Source organism: Falco rusticolus, chromosome 6, assembly GCF_015220075.1.
Source record: "Falco rusticolus isolate bFalRus1 chromosome 6, bFalRus1.pri, whole genome shotgun sequence".
Classification (NCBI taxonomy): domain Eukaryota; kingdom Metazoa; phylum Chordata; class Aves; order Falconiformes; family Falconidae; genus Falco; species Falco rusticolus.
In genome coordinates, this window is record NC_051192.1 from 50,636,228 (window position 1) to 50,663,749 (window position 27,522).

Sequence of the window (27,522 nt, forward strand, 5' to 3'; positions counted from 1 at the left end):
ATGTTACGTTTTTCCAACAATTCATCAACTGATTTCACAGCTGAGTTCACAGGGATCAGTGATGTAATAAGCCATTTTTATGATTTCTTCCATTACATTTGTGTGAAAATGCATTTGCAAACGCATGTATGCACAGGTTTACACTTGAAAATTAATTATGTACACCTACTAATGAGACCATATACATTTGTGTCATACAAATTATTTTCTTTAGTTGCAAATATAATTTCTCCACCTGAAAAATGTAGTTGCTGATAATGTTCCAAAGTAAATTTTTGCTGTAGCTGTGATGCAGATGTCAAATGTAAGCACAGTTAAATCAGTCTTTTCACTAAGGGCCTACTGATATTTGCAAATTTGTTTCTCCACACAGTCACCATTTCAGTGCTGAATGTTTAAAGGTTCGAATGCAGTTAGGTCAATTTGAGAGTGCTTACACCAATGTAATTATTCTAATTTGAAAAGAGACAAAAGCAAGGGCTTTTACCACTACAATGGTAACGGTAAAGGTAAATCTTTTGACCCTAAAGAACACTGTAATATTTAAAGCTAGATCAGTTTTAAATATATATTTTTTTAGTCCAAAAATTAATTACAAATTTTTAAGTAAAGTAGCTCTCAGATTAACTTAAATTTATGCAAACTGTTGCATAGAAACCTTTATTTGAATTTGAGCAATTCCTTTGTCTGATCTGTTCCCATTGGCCCATGTATCTGTATAAATGGGAAGATCGATTATTTTTTTTCTCGTTTTTGACTAGACATTTCCACACTGATACTCACTTTCTGATAGTAAGACGTTTTCACTGTTTCTGTTTTGGTTTTATGGAAAACTTGAACATGTAGAAGCCATACTGGTTTATTTCTGTGTAAGAAAGGAAATCAAAATGTTTGAGGTTTTTTTGGAATTATACATGAAGTCTGAGCACTTTTGTTTAAAAAATTAATTAAAAAACCACAACAATCTCTAATCTGAAAAACTTCCACCATGTTTCTTTTCGGACCACCTGTAAGTTAATTAAATCAATGTAGATCAACAGTAGTGCATAGAAACCTATAAACCATAACCTTTTAAGACTGACTGTTACCAGCTGATGTGTTGATGTTTAAGAAGTTGTTCATCTTGTGTGCCAACAGGCTTTCACTTAATGAAAAGTGCTAGCACCATTGGAAAAAAAAAAAAAAAACAAAAAACCACACACACCCCACACACACACACACAAAAACAAACCAAAGGAAAAAAGCACCTATTTTCCTATGCAAGGCCATAGTCAACTTCTAATACAAAGCAAGTATTTTATTTTGGGGAATTTGATATCAAAATAACTTTTGAGTCTATTTTATTTATGCAAGTGTAGGAGAGGAGATATATTGTGGTTTTAGGTCACCTTTAACTTCAGTGATCCTGGAAATTGGCATTGCATATATGTTTAAATACGATTTTAAGATGTATAAAAACTGTGGACTTGTATGGCAGCTCTGCATAACTGAGTATCTGTGGACTCTGTAATTGCACTAAATTTTTTACTCTGTATTTGATTATGACAGTATTTTCCTTGTATCTCCTGCATGCATCTCAGTCTCATGCAGTCCTGATAGCATAAGTGAAGATATGTGGTCTAAATGGAGCTTTTGTGCTGTGTAACCTGTTTGAGAAATCTACCTTACTGTTTTACAATGGCTTTTTTATTTTGCATGTTCATACTTAATCACACTGGAAAATGGAAAGCTGTTTGCATTTGAATGGTGTGCTTTGGCACTGTGTGATCAGCGCATGTACTAATGATTTCCTTTTATTTTTCTTCTTTCCTACTTTTCCCCTTTTTTCCCATTCTTTCCACGTTTTGTACTGCTATCTCCATACTTTCCTCTGAATTTCTTTGCTTACTGTAGCAGCCCTTGCCTTTTCTCTTGCAGCAACAGCCCAGGCTCCAAGGATTATTACTGGGCCTGCGCCTGTTCTCCCACCAGCTGCCCTGCGTACTCCTACGCCAGCTGGCCCTACCATAATGCCTTTGATCAGACAAATACAAACCGCTGTCATGCCAAATGGAACTCCTCATCCCACCGCTGCAATAGTTCCACCTGGACCCGAAGCTGGTTTAATTTACACACCATATGAATACCCCTACACGCTGGCACCAGCTACATCAATCCTTGAGTATCCTATTGAACCTAGTGGTGTATTAGGTAAGATCTTTGTATGCGGATGACTGGAGAATATATTGTTTATGCTTTTATGATATTTGCAATCTAGAGGTCGTGAGGCTCAAAGAAAAAATTTGAAGCAACAATCTTATGTCAGGTATATCACAACTGCCTGGGAAAACTGTTCAAATGGTGTAACTCTTAAACATTTTAAACATGTTTTATGTTACTAAACGTGTATCTTTAGTATATTAATAAGATTACTGAAAATAAAATCTTAATGTTTGTATGACACTAGGTGGTGGATACATAGACAAGAAAAAAACCCACTAAATAGAGGTGATCATCTATTACATGTCATTTGGGCTCCCATAAATACCAGATTTGTTTGTGCTGTCTTTAACAAATTAAATTCCAGTAATCTTTGGAAGAGAGATCTTCCTTTTTGGCTATACCTTTTTAGTAGCAAAACTGGAGAGAATGGAAAGGTCTTTTTTCAGTTGGAGATTTTGGGTTTTGCCTCTTTATTTAGTACACAACTGATAGATCTCAGTGACAGAAAGCTGTAATTAATTTTGTAAGGAGAAAATAATTTCAGCGAATAAATATAAAACAAACAAAGTTCTGACCAAGGGATGATAAAATTAGTAACTTCACTGACAGCTGCTTTTATATACATTGGATTGAAATGTCCATCATTCCTAATATTTCAGACCATTGAATTGCTGTGTGAAGGCAAGAATGATAAAGCATCCGTAACAATTCCATTAACTGGTCAATATAGAACAAGCAGTTCCAATAGTTTCTTCCTTCCCTACCCTCTACAGAATCTAAATAATCTTTTCTCTTCAGTTTGTTCTGAATTGCATATGACCTTGGTGCTACATAATGTTGATTTTATAGGACTTTGATCTTAGTTTGTTCAGTGGCAGTTATTGATTTACACAAATTCTAAACATCTCTAATGAACACTGGACAATAAGGTTCAAAGTCAATATTATGCTGAAAGTATTGCAAAAAAATCAGTGTTTCACTTAATTCAACAAGTATTTGTCATGTATCTGAATATGTGCAGGTTCCCACGTTATATTTTGTACAGTAAAAAAGAAAATATATTTCAGACTCCTGCTTTTCAGGATTAGTGAATCAATAATAAAAATTTCAGTAGGACACGAGTATGCAGTAGGTCTGTGTTTGAGCAGCTTATGGTTGTTTGTTACCCCATAGCCAAAATTCAGTGAGCATATGCTAATGTAATTATTGATTTCCCACAAACATGTAAATATTTTCCCCAGCTCCTCCACGCCCACTCTACAAGTACACTTGGAAAAGTCCTCGGGTGAAGTCACAGTTAACAGGCATAGTCACAGTAGCTATCAGTTGCTGGTTAGTAGCAAACCCCTTTCCTGAATTCGGTTAACAGCAAGTAAAGAAATCCATCATTCCATAGTAATAATTTAATATGATGCAGGGAACTTTGATTTCTCCTAGGATTTTTCGTAAAGAGAGAGGAAGGGAAAATTACTCCTAAAATGACATCTGAAACCATTGCTTACTTTTTGGCTTAGCTGTGAGAGCACAGGTGTGTTGTCCAAAACAGATCTCACCAAATAGTCTTACTTAAAAAAAGGAAAAGAGAGGGGGAAGACCACACTCCGTTTTAGGTAGTATAGATTCAATAACTCTTAATACATCTGCTCTATTATCTGAGCAATTGTATATAGTTAATTGAATCAAATTAGTTTTTCATTAAGTTTTATTTTGTAATACACTCATTCTCATTAATAGTATGCTATATTTTGTCCATTTTTGTGGTGGACCTTCAAGATGTCTTAAAATCTGTTAAAAATGGCAGAGAAATGCATCCCTATTAGTATTTTGGGGGATATTGGTGTTGGGATCAAATTTTAGTTGATGTCTAACTTTTAATTCCCTTCCTTTTATCTTCAGGTATGGCTTTCCCAACGAAAGGCTAAGAATTCAAGAACGGTCTTAACTGATCCTTCATCAGATCTGAATTTTAACAAATGCTTAGTTTCAGCAGCCTTGAAAAAAGCTTGGCCTAGCAGTCAGTGACTTACTTGCACTTTTTTGCACATAGATTTAAAATAAAATAGTGCTATTAATTTGGATTAGCTCCTATTATTACAGAGTAGCTGTAATTTATGAGTGTATAGTAGTATACTGACTGCTAAGTGTTCTATATAGTGTTTGCTTTACTAATCACCTAATTCATTGCAGTTCATACTTATTGACTTAAAGTTTAAAATCATGATCTGTAGGCTTGAAGAATTGCTTTAAAACTTTTTTTGTGGTAGAACTGGAAGTGATCTTACGGTTAGCAAATAATTGTCAGTATTAAAAGATGGCATTATTTAAAATAGTCCTGCTGCAAGAAAGGCACTTCAGTGAATATGTGACTAGTAAAGCTTAAATGTGCTTGGGTCTAATAGATTTCATGAAATACTGTAATTTTGGGATTGTAAATGAATGGATTAAACAGGTTAAGGCCAGGATGTTTAAAATAAATGCAATATTAATCTGCACAGATAAACTTCTTTTTAAAATTAAGATTTGAAACTACTGTGCCTTAACTTGTTGCGTTTCTTAAAATGAACTTTTGTAGTTAATGACCATTTAAATCCATTTTGATAAACCTGCTGTTAATGTTTTCTTTGAATGTTTTCTAACTTTGTCTTGGTAATTGCAATTTAACTAGGTGCGGTGGCTACTAAAGTTCGAAGGCACGATATGCGTGTCCATCCTTACCAAAGGATTGTGACCGCAGACCGAGGTTAGTTTAGTTCTGCAGTTCTTGTTTGTAAGAAGTGCTTTGAGTGTACATGAGATTTGCAACACCACAGCTGGTTAACCAAATACCCTATTTTGACCCATTCATTATTTTTCTCAAAAATCTGAATAGTTAATACTTTAAAGCTTTGGGAATGCTTGCAGTTTAAAAAAAAAAAATCTGTAAACTTGGCTTTCCCAGCTCAATTAAATATATAAGCTTTGTGATATATTTAATATAAATGCTATAACCGATTCCCTCTTTAAAACTATTTAAAGATCCATCTGCATCAGGAAACATGAATTCAATGCTGCAATAATTAATTTCATCATGTTCCCCCCCCTCCCCGCAGTTTGTTCTTTAAATTGGTGTAGAAATATCAGATTGGTGTTGCAAAATAAAATGAATGGATGGTTGCTTAATGAGAAAGAAGTAAAGGAATAAATGCCTCCTGTCTGTGTCTGGAGAAATCTGAAGATTTAGATTCCTTTTTTCCAATAAACTTTTGAGCCACTGTACTGTATATTATGAGGAGGATGCATGTTCTCAGATACCTGACTGAATTCAGGAAAGGTAAGGGCTGTGAAGATAATACTTCAAAAGTTGTTTGAATTTGAATTACTAAGGGTAGGGGAAGGGAGGGTGCTGGGTTTTTTGCCAAAATCTATTTCTTGGTATTTGCCTTTTGCTGCTAAAATGTGTAACCTGAAGGAGAAACAACTTTTGAAGTCCTGTTGGTGAGATGACATCCAATATTTGGGCATCTCTCTTAAACCCTTGAATGGAAAGTAAATCTTCATTTTTCTCCTGTTCCTCAAGTGTAATGCCTTTGGACCCCTGAATGAAGTATTTAAGCTTATTGAGAAAAATGATATTTTCGGTTTATTGACATTGGCTAGGAATCAGTGTGTGGGCTGAATTCTTATCCTATCCCTGCTGCTGACTCACTGTGGGTTTCGGCAAGTCATTTAATCTCTCTGTATGTTTTCTCATCTGTAAAATAAGGATAATAATACTTCCCTACCTCACAGGGGTGTTGTGGGGGTTCTTGTTTTGTACAGGGCTTTGAGGATGCAAAGCATTATGTGCCAAGTATTATTATTCTGCTTTCATCAAAATCACTGTTGTGCAGGCTTCCATGATATCGTAATATTCAAAAGCCAAATTCAAGTGACAGATCTGACATCTCCTAGCATTGACTACACTTCACTTCTCACAACCTTCCATAAATTAACTGCAAGCAGCAGTACAGATTTCAGTCAATACAGTAAAAAGGGCCCTCCTGGTTATTTGCTGTATTGATGTAACTTTTTATCTTTCATATGATCTTATGCTTTACAGAAAGTGTAAAGCTGATAACGAGACACTATAAAGTTTTCTAGAAGATTGCTTCTTCTTCTTCTCTATCACCACACACTATTTACAGCCCATTGGCTTGTTCTCATTTCTTGAGAATTCTTAAATGGGCAACAGGGTATTAATCACAATAATGTCACAGCCCATGTTTACAGAAAGAAAAAAAAAATGTTAAAAAAAAAAAAAAGAAAAAAGAAATAGAAAAAATTATTTAAACCTGGCTCTTTCAAGAGTAAATGGGTGGTAAGGATTTGTTTGTCTTTGGAAGTCTGACCTAATGTTGCAAGAATCAGTTTTGGCTAATGGTCTTTCATGATCTGCAGTGGTAGTTTTTCAGGTGACAGGTGAGACTACTTTTTTGTTTCATTAGATATTTGCCTGAGACGACTAGTAAATATACTGATGAAGCACAAGGGGGATATACCAATTTGTAGTTTCAAGTTCATTATTGTAGTGTCTACTCAACATAGATTTAAAATATTTATGAAGGGCCTAGATGTTTCATCTGGGTCACGTATAAGTAATTGAACTTAATTATTGGTATCATTTCACTCTCTTTTAAAATACAGCCATTTTCTGATAATACAGTGTTCATCTCTAGCAATATAGGAAGCCCGCAGTCTTAAGTGGGTAAATAAATACACATAACTTATGATCTGTGGGATAAGTTATGCATACCTCTCTCTTTTAGCATGAAAACCATGCTGATATTTCAGGAGAATGTTAAAGTCTTATTTAGATAATCCCAGCGCGTATTAAGAAACTTACACAAAGTTAATTTTAGAACTGTACTTCATGTATTTTGAATTTGAAACCCTAGATTATCACTGCACGGATTTAACAGTTTCAGAAAAGGTTTTGAATAGAACTTTGTTCAGCAATAAAACAGTTTCTTTTAATGTGCTAAAATTATGTTGTAAAATTAAAATACTGTCAATATTTACCATATTTACCTATTTGGTTGTTCTGTCACTGGTATACTTCTATAGCTATAGTCATGAAAAACAATGTCAGCAAACCGAAATACTTTTTTCAATGTGAAAACTTTTTTTATATATAGTTAAATGTCACTAAATCGAAATTTACATTCATTGGGTCTAAAGTTTTTTTGTAAAAAAAATTCTAAACAGACTTTCAGATGACTTTGTAGTACTACTGCATTCACTTTTTAAGTAGGTTTTTATTCTTTGCATAGTTTGTTTGGGTTTGTTGTTTTGGGTTTTTTTAGAGATAAGCACTGCATTTAAGGCAAGAATCCCCAAATGTGTACATGTTTTGCTCTTTACAGCTAAGCATTTAGAATTGGTGAAGGGTTGAAAAATATAGCTCATTTTAACTCAGAATAAAACCCCAGTTTATAAATAATACAAAATTGAATTTGATGCATATAACAGAGAGACTGACTGGTTTAATTGTAATAAACTGTAAATGGTGTTGCACAGTTGACAAACCTGTGTGTACTGTAGAAGGCCAGAGACTTGGCAGAGGATGTATCACAGGTGTACTGGTATTTTTAAAAGGTAGCTTGCTTTGAATATAAACTCCACACAAAATATTAATGCTGAGAATTTTCTTGAATGTTTTATCCAAACCAACTGTCACATAATTTATATATAAAATTTAATACCATTTAATCAAAATTTTAATCAGTATCAAAATGCTTTAAGAGTCTGTTTCTAGTATACCTGTAAAGTGGTGAGATTGTGCCACATAAAATATTTATTTTTATTTTTGCTTATTTTTGAAACAGCCGTTTTAATTTAAACAAATCCCACTTAGCATGGTTCTGAAAAAAATCAGGGAGCATGGGGTCTCATTTATGTTACAGTAGTAATTTTTCTTAGTCTTATGAACTGTATCCTAAATGATAGGCCATTTTTTATTATGTGAAAGTAAATCAGCCCATGAGAAAGATTGCTAAATCAATGCTATCTGTGAATATTACACCTACTGGACTTCATTTTATGTAATGGCACAAATCTGACTTTGCACTGAATACCTTTCTCACTTTCATCTCCTCTGCCTTAGTCAAAATGGCAACAGTACAAAAACTTTATCAACCTCAGAATTTATTAGCTATAATTAAGCTGTTGAATGAGTCTTAAAAAATATATATATTAAAAAAAAAATCATACTACTGTTAAGTGGACCAAGTTTGGTGAAGGAGAATGTGAGAGAATGATTAAAGAAGGAACAGCTCAAGAACATTGGGAATGATAACTTTCCACTTGAGAACTTTTTTATGTTTTACTGTAATTTGTTTGTTTTTTTGGGTTCTATTTTATGTTTTGGTTTGGGTTTTGTTTTGGTTTTTTTTGTTGGGTTGTTTTTGTTGGTTTTTTTTTTTTTTTTTTCAAAAGAAAATAGTATTTACAGGTGGCTTCTTTTAAAATATAAAAATATAAAGCAGGAATGTATATGAAATGTCAGATTTTATTGTATTTGCAGAGTATTAGCTTTGAAAATGAATAAAGAGAGCTGTTTGTAGTTTTTAAATGCCTTATTAGTATCAATTAGATATTTTCTCTATTTTTTGATGTACTTAGAGCTTTTTAAGTATAGACTTTAAAATGGCAGGACTTTTACAGTGTTTACATGCAAGTGCATTTTATAAGTGTCCTATATGTGTAAAATAGTATTTTGAACAGGAAAATGCTGGCTAAAGTAGCAGGCTGAGCGTTTTCCTGGTTCCCACGATGATGCCTACGTTGCTAGACTACAGTTTAGTATTGCTTTGTATTATGAGGCCAAGAAATTCCATGTTGTTTGTAAATAGAATAAATGAAAGGCAATAAAAAATTTATTGAACAAAAACCCTTTGTTTGGCCCATAGTTTGTTGAACCAAATTGTTTCTCAAAGTCCAGAATTCCTTAGATGACTCCATTCTTTTAACAACCAGTTATTAATAATCACATCCATCATTAATAGTTGCTTTAATGCTTGCACCTGGGGAGGTACTAATGCTTAATAGCAGTCAGATACTGATGCTCTGCACTGACTGTTGTTCCAGAAATCTTCTACCCAGTTCCAAAACTGTTCATCGTTTTTTGTTTTCCAATTTCCTTCATCGACTGCTACTAACCATTAGTCATTAGTTGTATTTTATCTCTATTTCTCCTGTTAACCGGTTTTGTGGGAGCGGGCTTCTCCTTCACGTGTCCAAATCATGATGGAGGGCTGTCATGATTTTATTGCATTCTGTAGATGGTGTCAATCAGTATGTCAGAATTAAACATGCTTGTTTTTTTATTAGTTGTGATTAGTTTTCATGTTGTCATTAAGCCGTCACTAGCTGGAACTAATCTCTTCTCTATCTTTTCTTTCTTTTTTTTGTTTTGTTTTTTTTTGTTTCTAACCACCCAGCCGCCACCGGCAACTAACCTATGACCTTCTGACCTCTGAACTCTTCACCCAATGATGACCTGACCATGCCTGCCTGCTGATCAGTTAACTGGTAAACGCCTTTGCTTGCCTGTCTTCAGTGCAGCGAGCTGGGGCACTTGTCCGTTCGTCTTACCATCTAACAAAACAGACAAAGAAATTGTTGTCCTCCAACTCCGCTTTTTGTTGTTCTCCTGTTTGGGTGAAAGTGGTTCTAGAACCTGCACTGAATAGTAGTAAAGCAATAAGGTCCAACTCATCCCTCCGCACTGATCATCCTCTAGTGTCCCACCCCAAGCGAACGGTAAGGAGGCCTCGCACGAGATGGAGACAGATGTCCCTTAACTACCCGATGACAGAGGCAGTTACTGTGAGAGACTTCTAGGAATATTTTTCTTCTCAAAAAATTAAGAAAAAAAAAAAAAAGTCAAAGCTCTCTCTGAATGTACTGTGTGATGATGCATCATGCATGAACCTTTGGTCAGGGATATCATTGGGGAAGGGATTCCAAAAAGTATTCAAAATTTGATACGCTGTTTAGTCACTACCAGTGCCCTCAAAGGGCGGATGTTGCAGCCTTTTTTCTATTGCCTGCCAAATTGGACGTTTTAAAGGAAAGTGTGCCATGAAATGCAGATGACGATGACTTTTCAGAACTACGTTGATGCAGAGAACAAAACAGCAACACTATTAAAGCAGAATCTGAGTTTAAATTATTTTAACCATATTTTAATCTCCTCAGAAGATTACATGAGAACAAGGTACATGCATTATGTGTCACATTACTGGGCAAACTGTTCAAATATTTTTTTTAAACCTCCCTGTATAGAAAAAATGTCATTAAGGATGTAAAAGCCATGCTTGCCTATTTGCTGTATACGTGTAATGAAATTGTAGATAAAGTGTAGTGCATTGAAACAAAATGAACAAAAAAGTAGATACTTTTACTATACAAGGGTGCTGGTGCAGAAAAAAATATATTTTTGGAAATGTAGCATTTTATACTTTCAAGTGTTATAAAAAAAGAAAAAAAGAACAAAGAAACCCTTTATTTCATTAAATGATTTTTTCTGGTGGTTGTCAAGAAACAAAAGACCAAAAGAGCCTTTTAGTCTTTCTTTTTTATTTTTTAAGTATTGGAATAAGTCTAAAGAAAAGGAAGTGCCTTATTTTCTTCATGGTCATTTAGTCAAATGTCTCGTATAATCAGCTTCTCCCTCAGACAAGTTACTGCATGCCACTCAGTCGCCCAGTATGTGAAAGAAGCTGTGAGGGAAGACAAATGATGAGTTGACCATATTAATTACCTGATTTTTGCCATACTAGTGTGATGTGACTTTGCCAAAATCTCATTATGTGAAATATTTGCTAAGTTTTTGTCAAACCAGCCCATTGTTATTTCAGCCACTCTACTTTTTAAATCATAGCAAATGCCGTACTTGTGCAATGTAAACCAAAGGGTTCTGTGATGCAGACGGTCTCGTGCTAAATGAGACGATTAGCTGACAGGTGTTTGTAGAGCTGGAAGTATGTCATTTTTGTTCAGGGATGGAGAGGAGATTTCTTTTTTTGGGTTGGAATAAATATACATCAAATACAGTAGGCTTCAGCATCACCCGGAAAACTGATGTTCTGTGGATAAGGAAACTGAAAGTGCTTAGCTAGTTTTCAGTTATAGTCTGAGCGTGTCCCCAGTTTTCACAAGCAGCTCTCACGAAGCCGTTTGCCAAAACAGCATGCAAGTTATTTATTCTTCAGCTCTTCTTTGGCTATTGTTAGATCTGCCTGCTGGCTTTTCTTCAAAAGATAAGCAGGAGAGGGACATCAGCTAATTGTTTGAAGTCCAGCTACACTTTATTTTTAACCCTTATTTTCACATGAGATTCATATAGCTGGGCAGTTGAAAGAGCTGAAGCTGTTGAACGCACAGTATTTAATTCTGAAAAAATTAAGTATTACTTTGTATGGGACTCAGTACTATACTTGGCAAATATCAGGTGATAACTTTATTTCCCCTCTTGTCAACTTATTCTCCTCCTGCAAATCTTCACAGCTTCCAAATGAAAGGTCAATAGTAAGCTAAGAGGGCTTACATTTTTAAGCACCTGCATGGTGACCTCATCTAACATCTTGTCTCACCTGGAAATAATTATCAGTTTATTTACTATGCAATAGACATTCATCCTTTCGTATTCAGCTAGCTTTTTGTTTATTGTGCCACCGGCTTTGTCTTCCTGTTACACATACAGTTGTGTTGATTTTATTTACAGTATATGCTGTGCCATTTCGATTTTATTTTGGTTGGTTGGTTGAATAAACTTGCGACACTCTAACATTTGAAGAGAGATTTGCTAAAACAATACCAGTATTTGATCTAGTTTCATCTCAGCTATGATAAAACCTGGACATTTTAGATGTTTATCAAAGGTCTTTTACTGGGGGGGGAGGGGAAGTGTATGAAATAGATGTGTGACATGTGAAAGTAATGTTTGCTCTGAACAAACTTCTGAAAACTTAGTTGACAAAATTTTGGATCAACTTAAAAAAAAAGCATGACTTTTGAAATCTCTGAATGCCTTGGTTCTCAGTATTATCATTCTTTAATGACTTTTTCTTTATTAAAATAAGTAGTTTTAAGACTTCTTTCTGACAGTATTATGTAATTTTTTTAGAGTGGGTAGATGGGAGTGTCGCTTGTATGTAACCGTACAGATGACATGTATTTGTCTATTCTTTATTATCTTAGTAGTTTCATGCTATGTATGTACCATAACCAACCTATTGCCTATGAGAAACATGTAAGATAATGTATTTACAGCCATTGTTACAAGTTTATAATGTATTTTTCTATCTTGTTTTATATGTATGTTATATAACATTCAAATGAATTTTTTTCCTGATTGAGAAAAAAGGATACAAAATGCAAAACCCACAATTTTGATAACTGAAAAATTGCCAATTGTTTTGCAGTACTTTATTATATTGGGAGTGTTGTCTTTCTTGGGCTTTTAGTTAGCTACTGGATGAATACATTAGACATTTGGGTTTTAGTTGGGTTTTTTCATAGCTTGCATTTTAATTCTTTGGTTCTTTGCTGTTTCTATTAACCCATAGCATTATTTTAATAAATGTTATAATACCAACCTACTAACTCCGGACTATGTCTGTTTATTAACCATTACATGTTTAATTAAAATAAACAAATAAAGACGGAAGAATGTAAAGTCTTGAGTTACTGGACTAACCCTGAAGAACGTGACCACAGATAACACAACGTGACTTGTTTTTATGTTGTTTGTCGGCTGACATTCTGCACACTACTATTAAGTTGGCTTTGGTCATTCTGGCCTTTTACCTTGGGGAATAGGTGCCAGTAGAAATGGGAACAAAGTAGCATTTTTTGAGGCATTTTTCTCGTAGAGTCTTGCCACTTGCCTTTCAGCATCTGCATTACTAATTCCACACTTTCTTTTTCTTTCTCTAAAATAATTACTGTCAGCTCACAGCAAAAGAGCAAAGATGCCAGCGTATTGGTAAATCGTGAGTGTACAGAAACCAGTTTGATTCTTTGTTGAACCATTCAGAGGTGACTTGTGATCTGTTTTGGCACCTGATTGACTGTTGCATCATGTGACCTTTGTAAGCACAAAGTACTTGAGATAGAATTACCATACATCGAAATATGAAATCCGGGGGTTTGCCTTGCCAAAAGTGCCTTATTTTCTTCATGCCCACCCTGTTTTTAAGTTACTTTTTTAAAAAATTCTGCTATAGTCTATCAGTATTGCTTAGCTCAGGGAAGTACAATTTCTGTAAAGCCAAAGGTCAAACTGGATCATTTCCTAATGACTGCAGAAAGTACAAAAATACACCTTTCACTAAATTACCAAGCAATGGCCATTTCAAGTTGCAGGGCTGCCTTGATATGATCTTTATCCCTGTGGATGACTGTAGCAACATGAACGCAGGGAACTGAAATGGTGAAAATGCTGTTTTGTATGTACATCTATGCAAATATTTTTACAGAAGTGTTTTTCTTTCTTAAAGCTTCTGCTCTCCGAGGCTCCTTTACATATCTGGGGTTGTCTTCCTAGACTGGTAATCTTCAGTGGACAATAATTACAGCTAATGTTGAGGGAGATCCTCAATGTAGATAACGCTTCAGATATCAACAGTTTTTTTGTGAAAGCCCAGTTTTTTCCTGTAGATAGTAAAAATTCAGATGAGGAGTCTTTGCATCTATTCAAATGCCTTCTTTAATTTATGATGTTTCAAAGTACATATCTTGAAATCCATATGATATAAAAATTATAATTTTTTTAAATTTCTCACAATATTGGTAGTAATTAAAATAGAATGCATCTTTATTTTATGGAGAAAAATAGCTCTGATGAAGATGTTCATTTTCTAATGGCACGTAGCTCTTCGTTTTACAAATGTGAATAGGTACAGCTGAAATATCAATGCATTTAGAATAGTTTCACTTGTACAGAAATCTTTTGTAATTTAAGAGATCATGAATTGTTGCTATGCTAAAATTCAACCACAGGCAGATGATAAAAAAGTTATTAGGCATTTACAAGAGATAACATCAGGACCTGTAGATTGGATAATGGCACAAATGTCATTTCATAGCCAATAATTTCTATTCCTAAAGCATTTTATCAGAGGTATATTTAAACTTGGTAAAATACTCTCTCTGGTGTAGCTGAAACTATCCAGAGGAGACAAAAGATTAGTGATTGATACTGCATAGTACTTCCATTCCCAGAACTACTGCTTTTCTGTAATATTTTACTATTTTGTATTTTTACTAGGTATTGAACTACTGTCGTACTTTTTCCACAGTGCATTTTCATCTCATTCTTCGTTACATGCAGTAGTGAAAGTTGCTCTAATTTTTGAGGTACTTTGAAGCTGAAGGACAGCAAAAAAAAGGAAAACTAAAAATTTTATCATAATTATTGTCAACCACAAATGCATTTCTGAAATTTGTCTGAGTCCCTGTCTGAAAATTTAACTACTTTATTCTTTGCCTACTTATAGGAAAGAAACAAGCTATTTTTAAAACTGGATTTGAGGAGGAGTTCAGTGTTGCTACATCACTGAAGCTAGGTTGTTCTTTTTCTTTATTATTATTCTGGGGTTAAATTGTCCTAACATTTGAAAGATCATACATTCAAGTCAATTGGAGAGTTGCTGTTCCATCCAATGTAGTGGGATTTATCTTAGGGTAAATCTATGTATTATTAGGTCAGAAAATAAACAAAAACATCATAGAGCCTTTCAAAGTAGAATCTGACCAATGCTGTTCACTTAAAAGTGAACTGTTCTATCAAAGTGCAACAAATCCGGTTTCTCCAAGAATATTTTCTTTTTATGTTGTCAATCCAGAATATATTTCGTAATAAGTCTTCAAGGCCATCTTTCAAATGTTTTTAACGAACATATGTTCAGTGTATACAGACCATATTGACACTTTATTTGAACATACCTTTAAAAAGTATGTCCAGAATCTGCATGTAATGAATGGTTTATTCCCAAATTGTACTCTTTGAGGGGGACCACTAAAACATTTTCTGCCCTGAAAATGCAATGAAACATTGAAGTGTGTTGCCATCCATTAAGAAATTACTTTAACTTGGGGCAAGCATGAGTATACAAAACTTAATTCTTTGTGTCTGGGTAAAAATAGCAGTCATCATAAATAGCACGTTGTACAGAATGGGATCTGGGTAACACATTCCTAGGGTTGAAAATACATAATTGTTACTGGAATTTCTGTTCTGTTTTTAATATTTTGATATATTTTTCTTAAAAACACTATTAATGGAATACTGTCCAAATAACACGTGAACCATAACATTAACACGTGGTAATCAATGTTGAATCAAACTGGTTAACGAAAGTACAGTGCTCTTCCTTCTATGTGCCTGCGCACTAATTGCAGGTGGTGTGGTTCTGCATAGGAGGTGGGTGTTAGGCACAGCAGGTTGCAGTGCTAATTTCTTGGTGCCAGCACTTGGGATGTCTGTCTTTGACAGCAGACTAACCGGGAGGAATCTGACTCCCAAGGCAGAGATTTAACTGAGATCTGAAAATCTTTAGAAGAATTAATTGGAAAAACAGCAACAACAAAACAATTTATATACATATATGCTTTGACTTGTATTATGGCAGTTTGTGTGAAACATTTAAGGTTTTGTTTGTGCGAAATAATGTATTCTGAGGGGAAAAACAAACATGGACGTTGCCAAAACACATGTAAATAAAAACACCATTTATGACTGTACATTATGTGCAATAAAGTAACTGGAAAAAGTGCATGTACTTTATCCTCAAAAGCAAACCGACAGCTCTCAAAGCTGTAGCTATAGTTTTATTTTCTGAAAAGTTAAATTTTATTCTGTATCTAAACAGCAGAATAAAGAATGTACATTTTTCACACTTCAATTTTCATTAATGCTTTTAGCAGTGTTACAAAAGATGTTAATTGCTGAAGAGGCTTAAATTTTCATGGTCATCTGATTGCCAAGGTATTTTTTGCTTAACAGTTTTTTATTGCATATGCTGTTGTTTGTAACTGTAAATGAAGCAAGTATCCATTACATATTGTAAACATGCAATACACATTTCAAACAGATTTGTGGATGCACCGATTCTATAAATTTCTTAAAGATGACCAAGTGATTTCCATTTTATTATACTTCTGTAAGCATTGTTACAATTGTTTAGAGCAAATAAGGAAAGGTAGTACTACTTTGTAGTAAAGCTAAAGTACTGGTTTGGGGAGGAGGTTCTGATTACTATAGAAAACTATGATAAGTCTGCCACCCTACCTAGTATGAATACATTGAGAAACACCCTTTGAAGAAGAAATAGATTATAGCGGTTTAATATTTTCATTAATATTTATGTGATGATACCTGGTTACAGTTTAAGACAATTTCTTTATACTGGTTAAATAAAAACCTGTTTGCTTCAGAAGTAAGTGTACAATATATAAGGTTAAACATGGCATCTTTAAGAGTTTGGTAGAATAAGGGAGAGGAGGCTAAATACCAACATTTAGGTATGCTTCTGCACTCTTCCAGGAAGGAAGGAAGATTTGGCATAATTAGCATTCAAAGATAGCTTCCATATTGAATCTCAACAAAGCGGTGGCATTAGTCATACCTGAGCCAGCTTTAATCTCTGTAGTTCATAGAATATAGGCAGGCTGTTCTGCGCGTGCCACCCAAGGAGGTAAAACAGCAAAGAGGTCGAGGGCTGCTACTGCAGATGCCAACGCGGGTATGCTGTGTGCTGCGGTCCTGGCTCGAGGTGTGGGCACAGCCTCACCTTCTGTGCTGTCTGGCTGCGGTGTGCCAAGCCCCTCCTTCATCTGTCTCCATCCCTTGAAACCAGAATTGTGATGATCTTTCTTATCGCTTGCACCAAGTCAGTAATAACTTGTTTATGATCACGTTCGTTGCATTTATTGGTCTACGGATTAGGTGTGGAATTTAATGACTGGAAAATTTCTATCAGCAGACTTTACTACTGTTCTGCTGACGCTTTCTACATAGGTGTTTTGGTATGTTTATGGAGAATGACCCAATGTTACCAAGTGTCTCCTGAATGTTCTTACTACAGTTACTGTCGTTCCCTTGAGGAAATGCAAACTTAACCATTATCTGTGTCAAAATAATGAGAGGCACACATACCAAAGAGTGCAAAATGCAGTGTCTGAAATGCCTTTGACTCTGATAATTCGGGTCTACCAACACAAGTAGAAAGAGACGGTATCCAATTCTTTTCTCAGTATCCATATCAAGTTCTCAAGCAGTTACAAAAAGACAAGTAACAGCTGGTTCCTGTTGAGTTGAACTCTTCTAAAAGTTATCAACAGCAAATAACCAGTAACTCCCCAAAATATACACTTCAAAGACTTTGTTAAAAAACTGCATAGCATATATTTGCCTTTTTTAATTTCTGTCACTGCATTTTTCAAAGTGTTTTCATCTTCAGCAACAAAGTTGACTACTTCTAGTAGTAAACTGGATAAACACAGAGGTGAAGTTCAAGGGAAGGACCACCAAATGACAGCATACCTCTCCACACTGCATCAGTTCAGCAGCTCATCATTAAAGAAGGTGCTTTCTCTACGTTTTATATATTTGTGAACTCCTTAAGACGAAAGGCTAAGCAAAGAAGTTACTTTTGTCAGTGGGATCTTTTCAGAATGGATGCTGTGGATTTTCAGTGCACTGAGGGTGGCCTTTCTGAAACAGGTGGTACTTCTGCTGCCTGAAGCTAGGAAGATACCAGGATCACTATTTTGGAGTCTCACTATTATGTGCATTAACTATGCACAGTGTATTAGTCCTGTAATATTTACCTTGTTAGTTGTGGACGCTTCCAACTATGATTTCCAGACAAGGTGGTTTTCGTGGGACCAAGATGTACATTCTACAGTTCAGAGGTAGTGAAATGACAAGATACTGCAAATTGCTCCTATGTACATATGCCTTTTCATGAAGCACAGCCTTTTTCAAAGGAAGGTTTTAAGGTCTTGGCCTCGGGTGTTAGGTAATACATGGCAAAATTGTGATGCAGGGAGCATATTTATTTGTTAGCCTACCTCCAAATCTCCAAATGTTTAAAAATCCGATCCTAATTCTGAGATATTTTTTCATGTTAATTGCCATGACAAAATCCATGTCTTATTTTTAACATGGGTGCAATCTGAAGACCTCTACTTGCATACTGTTCTAGTAAATCTCTGGATCATTTCACGGAGCCTGGATCCAGTGCTGCAAAGGGGGCCACAAGGCTATTACTTGCCTGGTATCTTGTGACTTTTCCCATATAACCTTAGTGATGAGACAATTTTGATTCTTTCCCTGAAAGGCAATGAATGAAGCAGATCTTCAGCTTTGTTTCTGAGAGAAAATAGGAAATGTATACTCATCTGGACTGAAAGAAGATAAAGAATAACAATAATGTCAGAGCTTTGAATCCTGTCCTGAACAGATGAATAAAATCACTTTGGACTTTATAGGAGTTAGGAGGAGGAGACAAACCTAAACAAGAGCAGCATTGTCAAGAAGCCCATGCTATGTTGACAAGAAGTTCATCAGAGACTGTGGGCTGGAATGTTAAGTGAAGAAAACTGAAATTATCTCAGTCCTCGAAGAGCTGGTTTGCCATATCTCCCCGGTATCTAAAGCAAACTTGTCAGTTTTTCTGTTGTTGTTCTTCAGCCTAATTTGAATGTCATGTTCTTTTCTTCTAAGGTCCCACCCCGCCCCCTTCTGCCCTGTCCTACATTTCGTAGACAAATCCTCCCTTCATTAGGATGGGCAGGTGGCACAGTTCGTTCTCTGTGTAGAAAGACTGCAAGCAAGACATCGGGTCTAAACCAGGATGTGCAGGTGTGATGATGTTTAGAAAGTCTGTTTTAAATGTATGACTCTGTCCAAGCAGATAGAAGAGGAATGTCTCAATGGTGAGGGCACAAATCTAACACTTGGAACACCTGGGTTTGAGATGCTTCTTTCATTGCTGATGGTTAGTGCAATCTTGGGCAAGACCCTTGCAGCCAAATCCACAAAAAAGTGACATGCGATGGGAATGAGGCCTTGTTCAGGTGTTGAAATAAGAGGTGTGCTTACCTAGGTTTTAATCAGAAAAGTCCCTTCATGTTATTTCGTAAAAGAAACCACCATCACCTTATCTTCTTTTGTCTGTTTTTAGCAACAACATCAACAAAAAAAGAAAATGGCCTGGTACCCAGAGAGAACGTGCCCGCTTGAGTGCAGAGGGGGAAAGTACTGGTCAATAAATCCCTACCTTTCAACCACAGCTGTAGTAACTAGCTTAGCAGCTCCGCTGCCTGGGTATGTGTCTTTCCCCATTTTCATGTGTGCGGCATGTCTGGCTGTAATTTAGCCTTTTGCATTCTCCAGCTACCCATAATGAAGCTCAGGACTGTTTCACTCAAGTACCTTTGTCGCTCTTGTTCTGAATTCTTGTACTTCGGTTCCCCATCAGTGCAATGGGGTTAGTTGGGGTGCCCCAGCAGTGTGTCAGCTGTGGGCGGCTGCATTCAAGGCCGTGGAGTGCTCGCACAGTACAATGCTGAGCACTCTCTAGTATCATCACGGTGTCCAAGTGTCTTACGGTCTTGAATGTACTCAAAGATACAGCACATAAGGAAAACAAAATGCCTTTGACTTCTTTCTTAGTCAAATCCATGATATAAAAAGATTGCATGATCTTGTGTAGGCCATGAGTCCTAGTCTCGGACCATATTAATTCGGTGGGTACCAGCAGTGCCAGAGGTGGCTGCCTCTTGCTTTGATTTGATTTGTGTTCTTAACTTTCTTTGTCCTGCAGGCTCACTGTGGATGGACTGAGCTGCATTGCAGCTTTTCACAGTCGGCAAGTCCAAGGAGAGGCGAAGGGATAGAGATGCAGCTGCAGGGAGCAGCGCTGTTTTGTCCCTTCGCAGGTGGAATGTAGAAGCAGGGGGTGCTGATTGCGCTTGGGACCCAGGAGGACAGGCGAAACAGGATTGTATTGCAAATTTGCTTGGTGGAAGTCAGAATTTCCTGGTACAATGTGGGAGGCAGGCATGATGATGGTATTAGAGTATCTAACACACCACTTTTTACCTGTTGGATTTTTGGTATCATCAGCTGGCAAAATACCAAGGTTGTCTAAATTTTTTGCTGCCTATTGGGAAAATGCCTATCTGCTCCGAGAGCTCTTTGGTGTTCACAGAGCCTGGTGAAATGTCCAGCACACAGATAGTCTCACTGATCTTCGTGTGCTAAGGCTGAACAGCTTTGAGCTTTCGACTATAGCAATCCTAATACCGTTATAATTCAGGAATGCCCTTTACAAATCTAGATCAATCATAATGCACAGAAAATTTAAGGGTCTGGAAAAGAATGCGATGAGGCAGCATTCTGCATTACTGTTAAACCAAGGCGTGCGAGTGTTATTGCATGTAGGAGAGGATACTTGCGACATAGACCACCTCCATTTCAGAGCTGAACTTAAAAAATTGATAGCTTTTTTCTTTAATCTGCATCCAGGTGTTGGATGTTGCCTATTGTTTTGTTAGTATGCCTCTTCCTTGACACAAAAGTTAGCACACAAAACCAGAGTTTGTCTGCAATCACGTGAAGTTCTGATTGTTCAGCTCTCAGGCTACCATACGATTTTTGAAACTGAAATGCCTTAAAATAATTAAGTTTTATGCAAGAACAACGTTTGCAGTCTCAGGCTTGTAGCTGTAAATGGTTGCATTTGGGATGCCGGTTTTGCATTAGGCTTTCTACTTGCTTCTGAAGGAAAGAGATAAATGCTGCTTGCAAGATTCAGAGCTTTGGGTTTCTCAAGCAAGAGCCAGCATTAGCAGGTAGGTGTAAAACAGAATCACCTCATCAGCCATACCACTAGTCCCAGCAAAGCCCAGTATTAGCTGATTTATCTTCGGTTACACCCAGCCACAAGTCAGCTGGCAACCATATGCTTTTGGCCAGCCTCCGTACAGTGGAAGGTGGAGAGCAGGGGGTTTAGCTCCTCAGTCAAGACACTTCTAAGATTTTATCTTGGCAAAGTAAACAGCTGCATTTTATTAGTTGTCATGTACATCACAGTGATAATAATAAATTAGATTAATGAAGTAGGACTTTCACCTGCTCTGGATTGTCTTCACACTTCCCTGTGTGAGGGAACCTTGAAATAAATGATTTCCACTCTGGCAAGTGCCTGGTTTAAAACAAAAGTTAAACCAATGAATGAAATAGTCAAACTTCTGACTTTTTTAGGAGGGAGAGAAGCAGTAAATAATGTTGCCTTTGAGCAATTTCTCCTATCATCCCTTTTCGCCTTGCAGTTTGCTGTCACTAATCACTGTGAGCCAGATTGTGCACGTCGAAGAATCCTTCAGACGGAGTCAGTGGGGCTGCTCATGTGAGTAATTTACAATGCACACAGACGGGGCCATCAGGCCCTGTGCTATTAAACTCATTTCAGCTATAAATTCTCTGGGCAAGGACTTATATTTCTTGTCAGTAAAACCCTGGGTGCAATTCTGGTGGTGTGCTGCTTCCCGCACCTTGTTTTTTCCTTCCCACAAGTCCTCATTTTCCCTCACCTTTTTCTTCATATGCACACAGAGCACTATGAGAATGACAGTAGTAGCAGCTCTGATGAGCAATGCTAACATGCCTGTTCCTCTGAGGGGCTCCTTCGGATGATTTAGCAATGTCACTCTGGCTCTCAACTTTCCTTTTGAGTCAAGAGCCTCATCGCTGATGGCAGGTTGGGAAAGGGTTACACCAGTGGCTGGCGGCAACAGAAGAGTCTGGTTGTGCTGTCGAGTCAGCCAAACTGCTCCACTCGGCTTGCTTATTCCAGCCACATACAGGCATGTGCAGGCAGGGAAAATTCCTGGCTTTGAATGCGTGTGAGGAAAGAACCTGCTTTTGCTGCCACAGTAAACTGTTTGCTCAGAATAAAATCTCGTGAAGCATAGTTGACAAAATCCTGGGACAAAAATACTTCTGCTTAATCCCTGATATGTCTTGCTCTTTTCGCTGGGAGAAAAGTAGCCATTTATGGAGGGTTTTTTCCCCAAAAATTTAGTTACCAGCTTTGATGCCTATAATGGGAATAATGGCAGAGAATACAAGGCTTTCTGTCTGCACTGCTACCTATACACTTGCATACGTATAGCACTTGTGTTTCATGAGTTGGAATAATGGCTGAAGAGATGTACCAACAGTGTAGTAGCTCTTTTCCTTTGTACTGGATCCAGTAGGCCTCAGGACAAAAAATACCACTTACGCTTTGCTTTTAGGCTGAAGCTCACTCTGTGCAGAGGTCTAGCTGAGGGCAGAGGCCCCACTTAAATGCCAATAAGCCTCAGACAGGTGTTCCAGCTCCCTGTGTGATAGGTACAGGGATCCAGAGGGGGTTGCATTTTGTTCATAAGTAAAGGCGCGTAAATAGTTCCTTTATGACTCAGGTATGTCTTGAAATGTGCAACCTGATGGCAGACAGTTCTACTTTATTGTGCAGACGCTTGTTCTGAACCACATGGCTGGTAAGTCATGAAATATTAATAGCCATGCAAATCTTCTCTTCTGTATCACAAGCTTTTCTGTGTTCCTGACCCCTGACTTTAATCATCTCCTGGGTGTGTGGTCTGATACTATTCTGAGATATCTTGTGAATGGGGGCAAAGTAATTACTTGATCCCTGCCTGCTGCAAGAACCTTTTTGCAAAGAAAAAGGATAACTTCAGAGGTGCTTCCTCCTTGCATTAAAATCAGCCCCACCTGTTTGCTTCACAAGATTTGTCATTTGGTGGCCTGAATGCAGACCTACAGTGTTTAGTGTTATTTTCATAACTGTAAAACCAGTATTCTTGGATCTCCTAAGACATCACCTCCTCCTCCACAAATTAAATACAATTTCTGGTCGGATGTATTTTCCCCTCCTCTCCTACTGATTTTGCTTAAGGCATCCTTGTAAATAAGCTATGACTCCAGCCACCAGATGTTTTATTGTGATTTGTTACAGGAAGACCCAAAGATCTTTCAACCAAGCATCTGTAGTTCTTGTTAGTTATAGGGTTATCCTAGCCATCTCCCTAATAATTAGAGGCTAAATTAATGCCTGCAACATTAAGGTTTTTAAGAACCAGGGCATATATTTTTGGCAGTAAACTCCTTTCCTTTGTCTACCTCTTCTTTAACATCCCAAATACTAAAAATAATTATTATGGAGAAATATAGAAATGTTTCCCAGCTCCCTGCCAAACAAAGGAGAGGTCAGGGGTTTGGTGCCATGTGGGTCTGACAACCAAAGGGGAAGCAGCTGGACAAGCAATACAGCTGTAGAAAGAGAACTCATCATGGGAAAGCATTTGCCATACGGGAGCTATTTTAGTAAGCCAGCATGATGAAAGTATAGACATGAGTAGGTATTTTTACAAGTGAGCTTCTAGTGATTGCCAAGAGCACAGTGTAACACAAGGGCAATAATGACCACACAGTTTAATACAAGGTTATTAAATGTTGGCCTACAAGTGGCTTCTGATTTCTGGAGCAATTTTGCCCAAGTGCAGGAGTCAGCAATGCAGCACCAAAATCAGTACTATTAAAATGGTGGTTTCATATAGCTAAGGAGGTGGTGGAGACTAGCTAAAGTCAAAACATTCATTATCAGAGCAGAAAAAAAGGAATGGGGATACCTCAGGTATTTGTAATATCCCACTTTATAATTACTGGGATGAGACAGAAGGACATTTCTGGGGCTGTGCTGTTCAGTCCCCAGTTAGTCCATGCCATTTTTGAGGAACAAGTGCCAGCCTGAGAGGAATCCACACCCTGAGTTTTAAAGGCACAAAGATACCTACACCACCCTTGGTTTCACTCCGCAGTCAGGTGCCTACACTTCTTTAAGGGCATAAGTGTCTGCCAGCCACCACTTTTCAGACTTCTGGTGTCATCTGTATTTTTCCAGTGCTTGCCTCTTGCTTCTGCTTTCTAGCTGCCCAGACTTGTTCTTCATTATTTTTCTTTCCTTCACACTTTTCTTGGAGTTGTTTGGGGGTTTTGGGGGGTTTTTTTGTCCTGAAATGACCTTGGTGACTTCTGGGTCCTGTGAGAAAGGCTGACCCACAGCTTGGCTCACACAATTGACAGCTGTAAAAAACTTTATTTAGTGGCTTAAATCCTGGCAGCCTCTGACCTGGGGACCAGCTGTAGCTTGACTGTGCCCTGTGCAGGGAGTGGGAGCCCCTTGCCCTGTGCAGTGGAAAGCTGATGTGCCACCAGCCAGGCTGTGCTGGGGGAGCCATAGAGAGAGCAGACGGGGCACTGAAGCCAGAGCACCCTTTCTGCAGCACTGTGGTGTCTCGCCACAGGATGATTTATATGTGTCTAAATGATGGTAGTGAGTCCAGCTGCAGGTGCATCCCTCCCTTAGCTTGCAAAGGTGACAACTGCTAAGTCTGGTTTGGAAAGAGATGAGCTCTGATCAGCTGAAAGGGGCAGTGAATAATCCTCATCCGTGTGGCTTTGTAACTAAGCTGTGAGTCACTCTAATGAGCAATACCAAAAGCACTGACCTGCCCATCTCATGCTTTTTCTCTTCAGACTGCAAGTTAACCTGCAGCCTTGGTGTGCCTCAGGGCCACCTTTTGTCGTCCCAGGAGACCTTGGGACAGTGGGTTTAATGCAAACCTTACTAATGGAAGAAATGCACTTGTACTATGTACATATGCCCAGACACTCAGTGTGAGTAATTAGGAAGCTTTGCATGGTTTTTCTGTATCTGGCATTTCCCTCTAAAGCTGCAGAATTGTTTTTTTGTTTGAATAACCCTTTCTTAGCCCTCACCATCAGGATTTCAGTTGCAGATCGGTATTGGCTTGCGCACACAAACCTGGTGAGCTAGAGCTGGTTGGACTGGTGTGCAGCAACTGGGCAGAGAAGCCCATGGGATTTCCTCTTTGGGAAGTTCATGTTCCTGGGGACAGCATGAAGTACACCAGCCCCCTCTGTCCTCCCTGCTCTCCACTGTGCCTACACTGAAGGGCAGGACAGTGCCCATCTTACCACTTCAAAGGGCGCTCTGCCACCTTCCATTCCCCTGTGTATGATGTCTTCAATGTCCTCACTTGCCTTTCAGCTCCACCTGTGGTATTGTTGTCTCGGGGATTATGAAAGCTATTTGCCTCTGGTTTGAATGCAAAGCATGGGCTGGCTTGACTGCATGCAGAAAACTGCACCACTGGATGTTTTCAGCAGCATCCCCTGGGTGCATGGCACTATTTAAAGTGAAAGCACTTTGATTTGGAAAAGGCGAGGATGAAGGTGAAGGCTAATAATGGAAGTTTATAAACACAGCTGACATTCTAGCACTCCGTGTCTTTCATGCCATTGTTCATTTACTCTCCTGGTGCTCTCTTCTCTTCTAATGCTGGTTTTTTCTCCCACCATGAGCATAGTGCTGCTGAGAGTAGCTGGGGTAGCTGAGTCTGATCTGTTTACATGCTTACGGGTATAGTGTGAGCTGTTATTTTAACCCTGCAAGTGAAACGATCCATGAAACCTCCATGGTGAACAGTGCTAAGGGACGGACTTTCATAATCTGTGGATTATACTGAAAACAGGTTCAGGTGTTAAGAACTTCAAGCTCTTATAGCTCACAGCTATTTAAAAAAGCCCCCTCTTATAGTTAAGAGCTTTTAATAGACACTCATCCACGTAACCCTCCTATGCAGGTGGGTGGTGTTGGCACAGCAGTGGGACGCCTGACTTTAGCCCTGGTCTGGGCTTCTCAGCTGGGCTCCCTGCCCTGTCAGCTGCAGGACATGGGCAGCTCTGAGGGCAGTGCATCCTAGGTTAGGAGAAAAGTCTAATGCAGAAAGGGAAAACTGGGGAATTGTTCCCCTCCTCTGTTACCTGCTTGGGCTTCCCATGTGGTTGGCTTGGCTGGACACAAGCCCTTCAGACAGCAAAACCTTTGTGAGGGGAATGTGACTTGTGCTGAACCTCTCTCAAAGCCTGTGGCAGGTAAGGTGGGCAACGAGATCCTAGTCCTGTCCCACAGCCTAGAAACTGGTCTACCCCTCCTCTTCTGTCTCTGAAACTTTTCTGTCCCTCCTGCCTCTGCTTTGCAGCATGGAAGTCCATCTGGAAGGTATGCAACAGTGTGCACACAAAGCTACCTGGTTTCACCCAAAGCCTCATGTATTTGTAAAGCTGATCTTCCCCAGCGCAGCTCACTCACTGCCCTTCAGGTCCCTGGGGGTTTCCTACCTTGCAAGAACAGGGGGAACTCCTCTGTCCCAAAATCCTCATCAAAAAGCACTTGCTCAGAGGTAGCGGGAAACAAACAGTGTGAGTTCTGCAGCTGAACTCATATTAGAGGAATTATTTCAAGTAGTCTGTACATTCTTTCTACTTAAAATTTATTATTAACAGCCTGAGAGGGAGAAAAATAATTCATTAAACAATCAGCAAAGCATTCATAAGACATTATTGAGATCAAGTCTCGGGAAAACACATGAGGCTTCACAAATATATTAAGTTTTATCTACCCAGTTAAGTCATTTTACATGGGAAAGTGAAACTTAATCCAACTGCTCTGCCTCTGTAGCTGCTGCCCAAGGGGAAACGAATTCAGATCCACCATAATCTGAGTAATAGGTTCAACACCAGCTCCCTCTTATCAGAGGGAAAGGAGCAGTTTCATCTCAGTTTCTGCAGTCTGCCCCATGCTTATCTATTCCCTGGTGGCCAGATATCAGAGCAGACCTGTTAAGAGGAGTGCCCTTCCAGGGTATGGAAAGCAAAATGCCTTGCCATGAAACTGTTCTCCCTTCCTCCTCGCTACAGGCAGTTTGTGTGTGCTTTCTTTCCCAGAGGAGAGTTGCCTGGACCCAGGCATGAGAAAAAAGTTGGAAAAAATGGAATTTCTCCCTTAGCCCAAATCTGTATTCTTGCTGTAGTCAGCAATGAGACAGTAAGGCACCGCTTGGTCAAACTTGCCCCTTGGAAAGCACCCACTCTCTCCCCAATATTGGATACCTGGTATACTTGCCTCCTAACCATGCTACTGCATGGTGGCGTGGTTTGGTTTTGTTGGGAAGCCAAAGCTTACCAACAGCCTCATTTCTCATCGCCATACTTTGCTTTCTGAACCTCTACCATTTGCTTGTGCTGTGCAATGGTGATCCTGTATGGGAAAAGACTTAAAAAAACATCAGAAGGGCATTTCTTGGAGCAGTGGAGTCTTCAAAGGAAAATTCTTGGGAAGCTGAAATATGGTGGGA

The 27,522-nt window shown here is 38.2% G+C and overlaps 1 protein-coding gene across 11 annotated transcripts in view; it reads left to right on the top strand.

The window, feature by feature from the left end:
- The window catches only part of QKI (QKI, KH domain containing RNA binding), a 163,269-nt gene extending 147,145 nt beyond the window's left edge, over positions 1–16,124 (top strand). For 3 of the 11 annotated variants that reach the window (XM_037392037.1, XM_037392039.1, XM_037392041.1), the window contains 3 exons: positions 1,894–2,190; positions 4,868–4,942; positions 9,660–16,124. In XM_037392037.1, coding sequence (XP_037247934.1) covers positions 1,894–2,190; positions 4,868–4,942; positions 9,660–9,676 — 389 coding nt within the window. In that variant the 3' untranslated portion in view covers positions 9,677–16,124. Of the gene's footprint in view, positions 1–1,893; positions 2,202–4,098; positions 9,110–9,659 lie in introns of those variants that run through there. The other 8 variants (XM_037392040.1, XM_037392043.1, XM_037392038.1 and 5 more) reach the window with 7 other exon arrangements.
- The last annotated feature ends 11,398 nt before the right edge of the window (positions 16,125–27,522 follow it).